This window comes from Pygocentrus nattereri, chromosome 18, assembly GCF_015220715.1.
Source record: "Pygocentrus nattereri isolate fPygNat1 chromosome 18, fPygNat1.pri, whole genome shotgun sequence".
NCBI classification, from domain to species: Eukaryota; Metazoa; Chordata; class Actinopteri; order Characiformes; family Serrasalmidae; genus Pygocentrus; species Pygocentrus nattereri.
The window spans coordinates 14,075,293-14,090,451 of NC_051228.1; the positions used below are offsets into that span (position 1 = coordinate 14,075,293).

The 15,159-nt window shown below is 36.2% G+C and overlaps 1 protein-coding gene across 1 annotated transcript in view; it reads right to left on the reverse strand.

The window, feature by feature from the left end:
* mctp1b (multiple C2 domains, transmembrane 1b) overlaps positions 1-14,246 on the reverse strand; it is a 33,758-nt gene extending 19,512 nt beyond the window's left edge. The window contains exons 1-6 of the mRNA XM_037547043.1: positions 13,894-14,246; positions 5,617-5,737; positions 5,391-5,533; positions 3,829-3,908; positions 3,314-3,425; positions 3,150-3,197 (exon numbers count right to left, since the gene is read on the reverse strand). Of these exons, the coding sequence (XP_037402940.1) occupies positions 3,150-3,197; positions 3,314-3,425; positions 3,829-3,908; positions 5,391-5,533; positions 5,617-5,737; positions 13,894-14,133 (744 nt within the window). The 5' untranslated portion in view covers positions 14,134-14,246. The remainder of the gene's footprint in view (positions 1-3,149; positions 3,198-3,313; positions 3,426-3,828; positions 3,909-5,390; positions 5,534-5,616; positions 5,738-13,893) is intronic.
* Between the last annotated feature and the right edge of the window lie 913 nt (positions 14,247-15,159).

The window sequence follows — 15,159 nt, forward strand, 5'->3', positions numbered from 1 at the left end:
ATCAAACAACAGCTCACTTTTCCACTTTGTGTTAGTCCATCTTAGAAGAGCTGCAGCCAAGGGAAGTCACCAGTGTATCTGGATGTTGTTAAAATATGGTTTTTGCTTTATGTTGTATAGTCTTAACTTGCATATGTACATGCATCAACAAACTAGGTTTACTGACAAGTGTATTTTAAAGTATTTAAACTTATGTTTGTCACAGAAGTTTTTCAAAGTATTGAAAGTATTGAAGTATTCCTTTCACAGTATTACTTCAAAAACACTTGCCAGGGTTTACTGATGAGGGTTTTTCAAACTATTCCCAAACTATATTTCCTTCAGGAAGTATTCCCAAGTTTTACAGAAGAATTCTACAGTTTTAGCAGTTGATGTGGTTATACTCATTACAGAAACATTTTGGTTTTTAATGCAGTTTTATCTGAGGGATCTCATGAGTATTCAGTACTGGTTTTTGGCTTTGCCATTCAAGAGATTTCTCCAGATTCTCAGAATTTTTGATCAAGTAAACCCCCTAAATTCATTACCTCATTTGTCATTCATCATTCTTCTTAAAACCCACTTGGGCACTTTTCACAAAGATTATGAAATTGTTTTGTTTTCTAATTATGGATTTGTTCTTAGGTAAGAACAGAATCTACGCACACTTGAGAGCACAAAGGTGTGACAAATTCTGCAGTTTAAGAACACGGCATGAGTCTGACTTTTTCTTAGGACTTTTCTCAAGAATAAATTTAAGAAAAAACGTTTCCGCCCATTGTTCTTAAATTGTTGGATGCTTACACGTTCTTACTTTGTGCTGATTGAACCTTTCATGAATGCTCCTTTTACACTCAATCATATTGCATTACCTGTTACATATTCACTTATTTACCTGTGGAAAGTTCCTCATTCCAGAAACTTCTCAGTCCTGTCTTGCCCCTGTCCAAACTTTTTTGTAATGAGTTTCTGGTGTCAAATTTGTAATTAGCGTACTGAAAAGGTACAACCACAATTCCAATGAAGTTAGGACGTTGTGTAAAACATAAATAAAAACAGAATACAATGATTTGCAAATCCTTCTCAACCTATATTCAATTGAATACGCTACAAACACAATATATTTCATGTTCAAACGGATAAACTTTATTGTTTTTTGCAAATATTCACTCATTTTGAATTTGATGCCTGCAACACGTTCCAAAGAAGTTGGACAGGGGCATGTTTACCACTGTGTTACATCACCTCTCCTTTTAGCAACACTCAATAATTGTTTCAACTAATTGTTGAAGCTTTGTAGGTGGAATTCTTTCCCATTCTTGCTTGATGTACAACTTCAGTTGCTCAACAGTCTAGGGTCTCCGTTGTCGTATTTTGCACTTCATAATGCACCACACATTTTTAACTCTTTTACTACGAAGCCACGCTGTTGTAACACATGCAGAATGTGTCTTGGCATTGTCTTGCTGAAATAAGCAGGGATGTCCCTGAAAAAGACGTTGCTTGGATGGCAGCATATGTTGCTCCAAAACCTGTATTCTGCCTTACCCATGCCATGGGCACTAACACACCCCCACACCATCAGATATGCTGGCTTTTGAACTTTGCGCTGATAACAATCCGGACAGTCCTTTTCCTCTTTGGCCCAGAGGACACGACGCCCATGTTTTCCAAAAACAATTTGAAATATGGGCTCGTCAGACCACAGGACACTTTTCCACTTTACGTCAGTCCATCTCAGATGAGCTCGGGCCCAGAGAAGCCGACGGCATTTCTTCGTGTTGTCAATATATGGCTTTTGCTTTGCATGGCAAATTTTAACTTGGACTTGTAGATGGAGCGACGAACTGTGTTCACTGACAATGGTTTTCTGAAGCCCATGTGGTAATATTCATTACAGAATGATGTCGGTTTTTAATGCAGTGCCGCCTGAGGGATTGAAGGTCATGGGCATTCAATGTTGGTTTTCTGCCTTGCTGCTTACTTGCAGAGATTTCTCCAGATTCTCTGAATCTTTTGATGATATTATGGACTGCAAATTCCTTGCAATTGCACGTTGAGAAACGTTGTTCTTAAACTGTTGGATTATTTGCTCACGCAGTTGCTCCCAAAGTGGTGAACCTCGCCCCATCCTTGCTTGTGAACTGAGCCTTTCAGGGATGCTCCCTTTATACCCAATCATGACACTCACCTGTTTTTTATGAACCTGTTCACCTGTGGAATGTTCCAAACAGGTGTTTTTTGAGCATTCCTCAACTTTCCCAGTCTTTTGTTGCCCCTGTCCCAACTTCTTTGGAATGTGTTGCAGGCATCAAATTCAAAATGAGTGAGTAAAAACAATAAAGTTTATCCATTTGAACATTAAATATCTTGTCTCTGTAGTGTATACAAATGAATATAAGTTGAAACGATTTGCAAATCATCGTATTCTGTTTTTATTTATGTTTTACACAACTTCCCAATTTCATTGGAATTGGGGTTGTAAAACATTAAATATTTAACATCTTACTGTGTAATTTTCATTTAAATATGTGTTAAAGACAGTTTACTAATAACTGCTTTCTGTTTTTATTTTACTTTAGCTACTATCCCAATGTTTTTGGAATTAGGTTTGGAGGCAAAGATCGATTATGAAGAGAAAAAACTGCCTTGGAAGTATCAATATTTCACAATTGATTTTTATGTAAACTTCTCAACCTAAAAGTTACACAGAATATTTATTACTACAATCATGTCCATATTAATGCTAATCTTAAGTGTTTGCTGCTTCGTTATTTGGTGTAACACAGCCAGTGAAAGGAAGCTTCAGCAGGTTGCTCTTGTGTAACTCAAAGATTCTCTGTGCATTGCAAGGGTTACATGAGTGCACCATCCAAGTTCTCTGTCTTCCTCTGAACAGTGCTAAGACAGTGGATGTATTCCTGATGCTAAGAACAACACAAGGGAAACTGAAGCACTGAGGAGTCAGGAAAGGGTGCAACATTAAATAAAGGTGTAATTGCAAAATTGTTGTGACAACACATTTCAGGTGGGTGCTGCAGTAATAGCTTTTATCACAGCTTCATTCAGTCAAATTTAATCACTCTTGGTATAGTTCCCACACATTCCTTGTGAGGTCAGGTTGATGAGGAAGCTAAAGCTACATTACTGCTCTCTACAACAACACTCACTTTAGCCAAATATGGCTTCCAGCGGTGAGCTTTAAGCCCCTTTTCACTCTGTGGGAGAATACAACCAGACTCAATGGAATACCAACAATCTGTCTGCTTCCTGTGTGCCTTGAATTTGGTAGATCAATAAACTAGTTGAGTCATTCTCAACTATTTGCTCTTACCACTTCTCTATCCCATCCATCTTTGGGGCTCAGCATAATTGCTAGTTCTAGAAAGCCGAGGTCTTGCATAGGGCATTGGGAATCCAGGAGATCCAATCTGACATCAAGAAATCTGGCAGAAAAGAGACACACTTTAGCATGCATTAAGGTGATGGTGATCACTTTTAAATAAAACAACAATATTTGATTATAGCATTTAAGGAATACTCCAGCATTTATTAACCTATCTGCTGCATCTGGAGCAATTGTCATGGACATTAGAATTCAGTACCAGCCACCTGGCTTCCATTACATGTTTCTTGAGAGTAGATTTTCTGTTCCTTTACTAAGTACAGGTAAACATGTCAAAATGATTGTCCAAGGTAACCAACCATATGCTACAGATAGAGATTAGATTTAAAAACACCAGCATATACCTGTAATATATTAAATATCCACAGCGCAAATCATTACAAATTTTAGCATAATTACAAAGCCTAACTTCACAGACCTTATACTACAATCAATTCACCTACCTTCGGAGCTCCAGTGAGTCCAGGTACAAGTATGCTGACCCCATAAAGTCATCATGACAGCCAAAGTCATAGTCAAAAACCTGCATGGAAATTTAAAGAAATATCAAGTGTAAGTAAATCCTGAAATATACTGTAGACCTGTATCACTCTTAGATCATGACTTAGGGACCTTCAGTCTGTGTTCTGTTCCAGTTTCTATGTTTGAGCTACAACCTTTGGTGATCTGGTTCAGGCGTGTTAAGGTTAGGTTGGTGATTAGATCAATATCTGTTTCACATATAAATTGCAAATAAATTACAGTTCCAATTTCATGTATTTTGACCATGGCATCTATGTAGTACATTTACATTTACATTCACAGCATTTAGCAGACGCTCTTATCAAGAGCGACTTACAAGAAGTGCTTTGTCTATCTAGAGAAAGTATCTTTGCTAGTTACCAATAGGTTAGAGAAAAAGACAGTCCTGAGCTCAAGTACTGCTAGAAAAAAGTCATTGTAGATAGCCAGAGAATAAGGAACAGAGTTGAACACAGGACTCTGGGCTGTTCAGTCCAACACAATACAGTAAACTACAATACACATTGCATTACAATAAAATATAATATATAAGTGCAGCTTATAATTCAATGCTCATTTAAGTGCTGTGGGAAGAGATGTGTCTTCAGTCTGCATTTGAAGACAGTAAGAGACTCTGCTGTACAGACAGCCAGTGGGAGTTCATTCCACCACCTCGGTGCCAGTACAGAGAACATTCTCGACGCTTGTCTTCCACGTGCCGAGCCGAGCTGTACTCGAAGCTCGAAGGGCTAGTGGTGCAGTTCGAGATATATAGTATAATAAACTATGATGAATGCCAGCTGGTAAAATGGGCCACTAACTAAGTAACTTTGTAAACCATTTTAGAAATAAAGTTGCTAAGTAAAACATGGTCAAATGTCACTTAGTCTAGTGTTTACCACAAAAGATTCAGTATTTGTGTAAATCCATAATTCATATTCATATTAAATATTCTGTCAGTAAAAAGAGACCTGTGGCTATTGCCCAATAGCCTGACCCTAAACATACCCCTGGGCTAGCTCCCTGAAGAGACAGAGACAGCAGCGATCAACACATACCATGTCATGTATGGATGGCTGAAAAAGTGATGCAGTTTTAAAAAATTGGAATAAGAAATGCTCTACCTGCTACTGCAAACATATTTCATCTTGTCACTTTTGGAAGAAACCAATACCATAGGGAAATGGGTGTGTGTGAATTTCTGAGGTTTGATCTATGAGAGTATTAGAAGAATATGCTTGACACATAATATATAATGCCTATAATTTTATATTTAAAAAATAGTTATAAATTAAATAAAATAAAAACATAAAACATTTTAAAAAGCTGGTGGGCAAGCCCCCGTGACCCTGATGGAGAAGCGGCTTAGAAAATGGATGGATGGATGGATGGATGGTGGGCAAGCACTAGCTAGAATTGGCAAGACGCCCCCTAGCTTGAATTGGCAAGATGCTCCTGCAATGGATGATTTATAATGCTTAATGTGACACTGCTTGACCATTACCTTAATATAAAGAGGCTCATGTAGATTGTCTATGGGCAGGCAAAATCTCTCATCCCACACTGGATTAAGGTTCTTGTAGATGACCTTGCTGCGAAAAACTTCTTTCTTGCCTAATTTGAACTTCACATATGGGTCACTTGTTCCTAAAGATGAAGAAATGTTACAGAACTTCAAGTCATTCACAATCAGATTTCAATATGTACTCAGTTTGCTAACATGGTCTTACCCCCTCTGTCCCTTATTGCTAGATTATGACCTCTCTTCAGTAATATGTCCAGCTTGTACATTCCTGGACTGGGCAGCATAGACTGTGTGTAGACTGTGTCATGACCACCTGCATTAACGTCCTGCATGGGGGAGCAGCGTTACACATAGAAAGTACAGAGAAATTATATTTGAGACAAACCATGCAAAAATGAATCGTCTGTGAGATGTGTCTGACAAAATCAGTTCACTGTTTTGTTGCATTTAACATATAATTTAGCTGTGTTTAGCTTAATTTAACCATGCCATGAAATTAGATAGCCAACAACTCAGCTAGCCTATCAAGACATTTGTTTTATATGTTAAAGCTATGTTTATAAGCAGCACACAGAAAGAGTATATAATCACATTTCTGCAATTATTTTATTTCCTACAAATCAAATAATTGCAAAATCAATGCTGGGGATAGCTTGTGTAAAGTGAGTTTAGTAGCTTTTACAAAGCTTACAAAATAATGACAGGTGGAGATCATTTCAGAGGAGATAGCATTTCAACAGCTAATTTCATATCTTGCCCCAGGATAAAGCTGTGCATCTACTTAGCAACGCTTTTGTGCATGCATGTTGAGACAGTGGGCAGCAACAATAAGTCACTTAAAGCATGGCTTTACTCAAAGGCTGCTCTATTTATGTGAACGAAGCTGTGGCTAATTTTAAGTGGTGATTACATGCAATCCTCTCAGTATAGCAGGTTTAGAATAGGAAGTATTTCAGGAGATTGAAGAAGCAGCCAGCAGGTCAGGTGAGAGTTGACTCATTCAGACTACAAACAATTATGGATACACTGATGTAGCCCATCCATCATCTGCAACTGAAACGATGACCATTATAATGAGGTTGCAACCAGAGCAGATATTCGTCTCACCTGCTTTCCAAGCAGTGTTGTCTATGTTACTTGAGACGGCATGTATCTGAATGATTCCGCTATTGAGATGCCACTTACTTAGCAGGGTTTTTAGAATAAAATTAGTCAATGTACAATGTGGTTAACAAATATCCATGCTAATCTGATCTAGAATTTTTTTAAATAATATATTTAATTACAGCCTACAATTTATGGAATATTCCAGACATTTTATACTTTCATGGGTGAAGGCTTTCAGGTTACTGTATTGAGTGAATGTTGAGGGAGACAATGTAAATGTACATTTTTCAAAGCCTATAATGAAGACTCATGAAATAGGATGTTTCTAGCATGAGATGTAGAATATATTCACACAATAATGAAAAAAATAAATTTTTTCATGGTTATATTTCAAGGTAAAGTGTAGTCAGCTGGGACAAACAAAACTAATGCTCTCCATGTGATTCAGATATGTTTTATTGATGTTAAAAAAATATGCAGATATTATACTAAAATAATTTCTTTGAAACATTCACATAAGTTGTTGTGAAGGACACTTTATCCATGTTTGAAATGACTTTTTACCTTTATATACATATTTGTAAATGTAATTTCAGTGGGTTAAAAATGGCCACCTGATTGGAATCACCCATCTAACTTCCTTCTAAAAGTGGGCGAACTTGTTACAGCAGGAGTGTCCAATCTTATTCGCAAAGGGTCATTGAGGTAGCAGGTTCTTCATTCCAAATAAGCTGGTCCTGGTCCTACTCACTTAATTAATTGGTCTTAATGTTGGTCTCACAACTGATTAGATGAGCTCCTGCTTTTTTTAAATGAAAACATGCAGCCACATCATCTCTTTGTGGATAAGATTAGACACCCTGTGTTACAGGGTTTAATGTAAAGCAACATATAGGGCTGTCACCTATGATTAATATTATTATTATTATTATTATTATCAATTGAGCTGTTTACTGATTATTTTAACAATGATTCAAGTAATTAAAAAAAGCAAAACAATAAAAATAGTCCAAAAAAACCTTTAAAATGTTTAAAACTTGTTTATTAGACAAAGATGAACTGAAAAATCTCAAAAAAGACACAATGCTGCAAAAGAAAAAAAAATTACCCTCTAATTTATACTATAGAAGAATTTAAAAATGCCTTATCGTGCAATTATCCAACTGAACTTTGCATGATGAATGACTAGAATTGATCCAAAATTACTTGAATTAATTTCTTGTTGATTCACAGAGAAGTTACATTTTAATGAATGTTTTTTGAGCATAGTGCTTGAGTTTTATCGAGTTATGTAATAGCCCTAGCTGTACATTAAACAGGGAGATATGGAAAACATATCTTCTCTCCTGCTTAGTATTGTGAATTGATTCTGTGACAGGTGCTTGTTTTCAGTGATACAAAGATGAGCATCAGCTAAACGCTTTCAGTCATTACAGTCATACTTACAGTTATTATCTAACTTCTTGCCTCTAACTATTAATGGATGGTAAAACAGACAGCTGATATGCATATATGCTTGGAATGCACTCATGCAAATATGTCATGAGTGAAATATGTTACATTAATAACATAACATAGTACCATAACATAATAAATTCATAAATTCTTGATTACAATTTGAAAAATATTTCTGGGGTAAGCATGATGAGCTTATCATCATATGTCATTAAAGGACTCAAAATTTTTTGAATACAAGTCAATAGGTAGTTACTTCCATGCCTGCCCATAGATGTACAAACACAATTACAAAAAGGTTAAACCAGTAGGTAAAATGCAAATAAAAAGAGAAAACAATGATCTGCAATTTGTAAATTTACTTTCACCTGTAATTCAAACAGTATAAAGATAAGGTATTTAATGTCTTATCAACTTGATGCCTGCAACAGATTCCAAAAAAATTGGAACAGAGGCAGCTGAAGACTTGAAATGTTTTAACATTTAAAAGGAGCATCCAGAAAATGCCTACTTCTCTATCAGCAAAATTGGTCCAGCAGTTCAAGAACCAAGGGGTTCATTCACCAACTGTTTTTAAGAAGAAATATCTTCTTAACTATCTTACACAGTTTTCGCAAAGATTGTGACATTCATCTATGTTTTCTTATGTGGAATTTGTTCTTAGTTAAAAACAGAATCTACACACACTAAGGAGCATAAAGGTATATGTCTGTGATGGATATCACTGCTTGGGCTCAGGAATACTTTGATTAAACATTGCCAAAGGATCATTAAAGCTTTTTTTTTTTAAATGACAACACCAGGAAAAAATCTATGTTACAACAGCACAACTGTATAATCAGACATTGCAGGTGCTAGACTGCATCCTGTTGGACACTTGTGCTGCATTACGAAGTGCATAATATGACCACGAAGGCTTCAAAAAATTGCACAGCAGAAGACTTCAATAACTGAAGAATGGCAAACAATTCTTATTATGACCAAGGCTTTCTTCTTCTTTTCACAACTAACATTTGCTTAGATCACCAAGAGTATTAGTTTAGGGCACGGGATCACAGGCAAAACAAGAAGCATAAGCAGTAAAATAAGCAGTTTAAAATTACTTTAAGAACTCTTTTTAATAAATAATACTACCAAAAGAATGAGCTTCTCTGGCAAAACAAAAGGTTGTTGGCAACACATTTCATTGCCAGTTTGTTTTATGGGATACAAGATGTAGTTACTCAGTAATATCAAATAGGTCCCAAATGGTCAATTTTGGAATTTTGTACAACAACCAGTGGCATAACAAACATCTTTGACTCCAAAGCTAAATAAATAAACAAATGACAGAAATTGAATATTATAGTGTTATGTGAAAGTCACTCTCCTTTTATGTTATATCCAGCCAAAACATCTATTAACTACAAATTATTCATTTTCAGAAGATATTTCTGAAGAGGCATATACAAGATATGATACAATCCTTGCATAAGGAAGGGGTAAGTCAAAGAAAAATAGGTGAAAAACTAAAGTTTTCAAAACAGCAGATCAAAAAAAAAAACAAACTGACAAGAACAAAAAAACTTCTAACAACCCTACAAGCTCTAGTAGAAATTTGCCACCATAATATAAATATTCTTTAAAGCTTTCATCTGTGAGAAAGAGGAGAAAATCAAGCTCCACTCTTAGATCTGAGAAAACCCACTGTAAAGAGATAGCTCAACACTGTGGATCTGACAGGATGTGTAGCTGTCAAGGATCAGGTACTGAGAAAAGGAAACGGGCAAGAAAAAGAAGAAAATCTGCAAATCTAAAAAGAAGCTGGTGTTCTCGGAACAATTGATTGGCCATCTTAGACCCCGACCTCAAAACCATTGCATGTGTTTGGGATTACTTGGATCGTGAGAACCCAAAAAAATAAATAAATAAAAAATCAGCCAGCTTCTAAGACTGAGCAGTTAGGAGACATTATCCTATTTATCTAGAAATAAAAAAAATGTAAGAATGGTCTTTGAATTTGCAAAGTAATGCACAATGGTTGTTATATTGTTTAATTTGAATTTTTTTATCACTTAGGTTTTTAGGGTTATAAATAATGAATATATTATTGTGTAGCTTTTGGAGGATTCGAAAATGGCCACTAGATATAAGATGCATCATGAATAGGAGGATAGACCACAACCCTGCTTATGCTTATGGCCACATACAAAACGATTTGCTTTCTAAACTGAATCAGTTTTGTGTCTTTAGTCCCTGAACAATTATCAGGTGTGGTTCAGCTATGTAACACAGTGTTAATCATTCTCCTGTCTCAAAGTTTTTGGAATGCGTTGCAGGCATCATATTTGGAATGATCATATACTTACAAAAGAAAAAAACAATTATGTTCAGGGGGTAAACATCAAATATGTCCTTGTACTGTTTTATACAGGTCAAACTGATTTTGCTAATCACTGATTTCTATTTTATTGACATTTCACCTACTGTCATATAAGTGTAGGGGACACATAAAAATGATTACCCATGGATAGCATAGATACAGCGAATAAGCTGAACAACTCTGGCTTATGCCTTTAAAATAAAAAATGTATATCGCTGCTGTGTACAAATAGCATTCATCTCCAAATCGGTACATTTTAAGGGGAAAGCAATGATGTTCTCAGCTTTTAATGTAGTTAAATGCTACATCAGGTTTTCTCTCTGTTTGAGTCCTCTCCGCTTGTTATGAGCAAAGAGGCCTTTTGCTTCCTTCGCATAGTCATAACCACTAAAACTTACTTAGATCAGCAGCTGTCCAGTAGTGTTGTGCCAATGCAGATAATGAGGTACTGCAATGAGGGCATTTTTTGAGTGTCCACAAGCCATACTGATCACAAGTCAAACCCATCAAGTGAGTGCTCTCAGTTTGACAGGATGTTACCCTGTAACACTTGTGTGGTAAGGGTGTGAGCTCACAGGCAAAATAAGCAAAATAAAGAGTAACATGTTGTTGCTGTCCAAAGAAAAAACATGTATCTCAGTTCGATTTTCATTTTTGTACATCATTTGAAGACGACATTTCTCCTTTACATTGTGCAAAAATTTTGTGATGATTGGACCAATAGAAATGCCACAAAATCAATTAAAATATAGCCTCTTTGCATTAGCTTACTTTAAAGTTTAAGGGCATTTTTGACCTCTCCTGTAAAGTTATTATTTTGGAAATGCTTGTTTTCTTTGGACAGTGACAATATATATATATATATATATATATATATATATATATATATATGTGTGTGTATATATGTGTATATATATATATATATATATATATATATATTTTTTTTTTTTTTTTTTTTTTTTTTTTTTTTAAATAATGTTACCAATGGGGTCAGCTTGTCTGGCAAAAACAACTTGGCAACATATTTAATTAATGCAGCTAGTAGCTGAATTATACTTTGTTATCGCAGCTACCACCCATGTGAAATTACATAAATGCATAATAGTTCCAGTAAAGATAATAGAGAGGCCCCCTGCCCAATACCCCTGCTCCCCAACACCCCCTAGCCAGCAAAACAGGTCCTAGTGTGAATGCTTCACTTGCACACATTCACTAATATTTTTGTTTGTTTTGATAACACCAGGCAAGACATTGTAAAATTCTCACTCTTTAAGTCCTTACATAAATCATCATATCTAAATAAAATAACCCAGTTCACCCCATTATATTAAATCGGTGTGTGAGTATAATTTCTTAACACTTATTTGTATTGCAGCATCGTCAACAGGTAGAGCAGGCCCATAAGCAGAATTACTAGGACATTTTAACACAATGAAATTAAAATAACACGCTTACCGATATGAAGTTAAGGCATTTAGCAGAGAATGTAGAAGATGCAGGGAGTGTGCTGTCAGACTTACACAAAGCCCGTAAAACTAGCAGTGTTCTCACAGCCTCAGTCAAAGAGGGACAAAGAGCATGGCCAGGTGGCCATCATGGATACAATCCTCAATCGTTCCACTGGTTTAAGTATAAGGATACAATTAAAGACAATTCCGAGTCAAGACACTTCAAACCTCCCTATGTTCATGGCTGCAAAGACTCAAGGAAGGTCAGCATATCAACCTAACAGAAGACTGTGAGGCACAGTACACTGAACCTTTAGTCTGTTATTGGCTTGGCTCTAATCTGTAGCATGGAGCTTGATTAGCTGCAGTTAAGCTAGTGATGTAATAGCCTGAGGAGAGATGAGGACTGACTTGGTAAAGCCTTTTTTAATTGTTATATGTTGCACTTCACTGTTACAAGTAGAGTTGTTATTTTCCTGATAGGTCTGCATTCTAATCACAAACATTTACTGTGACCTGTTATCAGATCCTTATTCATTCCTGTTTGTATTATGTGTTTGGAGAGTCAATAGCAGGAAGAACCTGGGAGTTTAACTTGTTCTTCCTGGATCCTTAAAACTATTTGACTATGCAAACTCATTTTTTACTCATCTTTTTAAGCTTTTAAGCTGACTCACACTAAACCTAGATACACGTATATGGTACATGCCATCCATTTAATCAGAGGACAGGATAACTAATACTTTCAGTTGTTACCATATATTGCTGACCTTCACATTGAAGAGTACCTCTGTTTGACCAGAGGAAGTGACAGAGGAATTTGGTGGAGTTAGCACAGGAAATGCGCAAATGGAGTGTATTTTACTTTTGCAAGACTTGTTAGTTACTATCGTGCATCTATAACAACAGATTTTTGCTATTCAAACCAGCAATATACATTTACTTCATTGTGCCAATGCCTCTGATGGGATCATTGCTTCATCCTTGCAGTTGTACGTAAAAGCTTAAACACCTTTGGTTAAATTAGATGTTTTGTTGATTTTTACATGAAAATATGTTAACATGTCCTCTACACAGAATAACTTAAGTGCACGATTTCTATTTTGTTTTTTTTCCCCCAATATGTTAAAATCAGCAAATGAACAGTAATTGTGTGCTTAAATGTATAAAAGTATGTTCTCTGTAGAGAATGTGTTGATTCATTTTCACATAGAAAATTAAGAAAACATGTAAATTGACCAGGGTACTCAAACTCTTGTATAGAACTGTACATGAGGATTAGTAGTCAGGTCAATCAGGTGAGTAAGAGCATATAACATAAAAAATATTGTAATGTAGGTGGAGTAATCAGACTAGAGCCAAAGTATGGGATGGCATGGGCAGACTCGCTTCTACAACGAGATAGCTATCCAAAGCATACCTCAAAACCTACCATGAATAATTTAATGCTTCTGAAATTACCCTCAACTTGAATTAAGAATATTACAGAAGTAGAAGCATATATATATATATATATATATATATATATATATATATATATATATATATATATATATATATAAATGCTTCTACTTCTGTAATATTCTTAATTCAAGTTGAGAGTAATTTATATATATATATATATATATATATATATATATATATATATATATATATATGTATATATATATATATATATATATATATATATATATATATATATATATATGAGTGTGTGTACAAACCCTAGCAACCTCCAAATTATCAAATTATAACTGTCCAGCACTGCTGATAAATGACTAGGCAGGATCCGTTCAATGTACTCTCACTTTGAACCGCTCCTTTTTGTTCATTATTGGTCAGTTTCTGTGATCGCAAACTGTGCAATGATGAATGGGGTAGAGATTCCCTGCAGTATGTACATCTATGCCGTGAACCTCATAACATTTGAGTCTTTTAGACTTCAATCACGTTGATAGGCTGTTTAACTCCAAACTTCACAGTACAAGAGGTTTTACTGTGTGGCGTTTAACATAGCCGGGTACTGATTTTTATCTCAACTGTTTTTAATTAATCTTTACGAACATAAACTCCAGCCTGCGACCTCCCTTGTATCGCACGGTCCACTCACCTCGTTGCTCTTTGCCAGCTGTCCGTGCATATCTGCTGAGCGGGAGACCCTCTCGATCCTCTCGAGGCGTGTGGAGCCGAGCAGAGGTGAGCCTCTGGGCAACGGGCAGTCCTCTAGCTGGCCAGCTGTCCAGCTCTCCCCTCCAGGCTCCTCGTGACGAGGTGCGGTGCGTAGGTCGGTCTGGGAGGAGGAGATGGCACGCGCCAGATCAGCCTGCTTTGGCCGCTTAAAGGACCACATCAGTCCGTCTTTCTTCACATCTTTCTTGCTCGATTTAGGGCTCAGAGACAGCTTTGTCTTTATTTGGAGTGGTCTCCCCAAGGTCTGGTTGAACGGGGATCCAGCGTGGTGGTCCGTTCTCTCCTCCATGCTACGCTAGTAGTGAGGAGCAGAAGGAGGAGGAGATAGTAAAGCACATGAGTGAAACGCCCCGCATCATTAGCCGGTGTTTTCCTCACAGCCGTGTTCCTCAAACAAAAAAGCGGCCGTAACAACACACGTTTCCAATATTAAACAAGGTCGCTTCTTCCAAATTCACCCGATTAACAGATATTAGCGTTTTCCCACATTCCACAGGGAGTTCTAGGTTGTTTTAACAGTATCTCTGCAGAAAAAAAGCATGGAAACCATTAGTTTCTGTTGGTTCAAATTACAGTAAGTGCTGAGAATATAACTTCAGCACATCAATAGTCTATCAGCTTAAGAACTTCTGTTTGTAAATATCTATTCTTCTCTTTTTGGGATCATTGTGATCTAAAAAAGTGCTAAGCTCTAAAGGTGTTAAGGACCTCGAAACTAAATATGAAGGATTAAAGTGGAACTGAGGAAAAACACCTTTCTTTCCTCAAAAATATACTTCAGTGCCAGCAAATTTGACCATTTCCTTAAAAATACCCAAAAAAGTACAAATCCATCAAATTTTACTAAAGCAAACAGAAACTAGCTAAATGTAAGTAGTTCCTACCTTCCCTAGGTTGTCTAGAATCTAAACAACTGTTCAGGCAGAAATACTGTTTGCAATTCTGGGACCCAACATTTCATCAAATAAAAAGTCAAATTTACTCTTTCAGTCGTTTGTGGAACTTGTACAACTTAATTCAACCTTGTAGGTATTCATTTAACACTGGACAAGCTCAAACGATTTCAGTTGAAAATGTGCTGTATGTGTTTGCATTATTTTATTGTTTAATGTAAAAAAATTATTTATTATTTAGCTGCTAATCCTAAGTCTTTGCATTCAGTGACTATTATGTAAGCTGTGTTCGA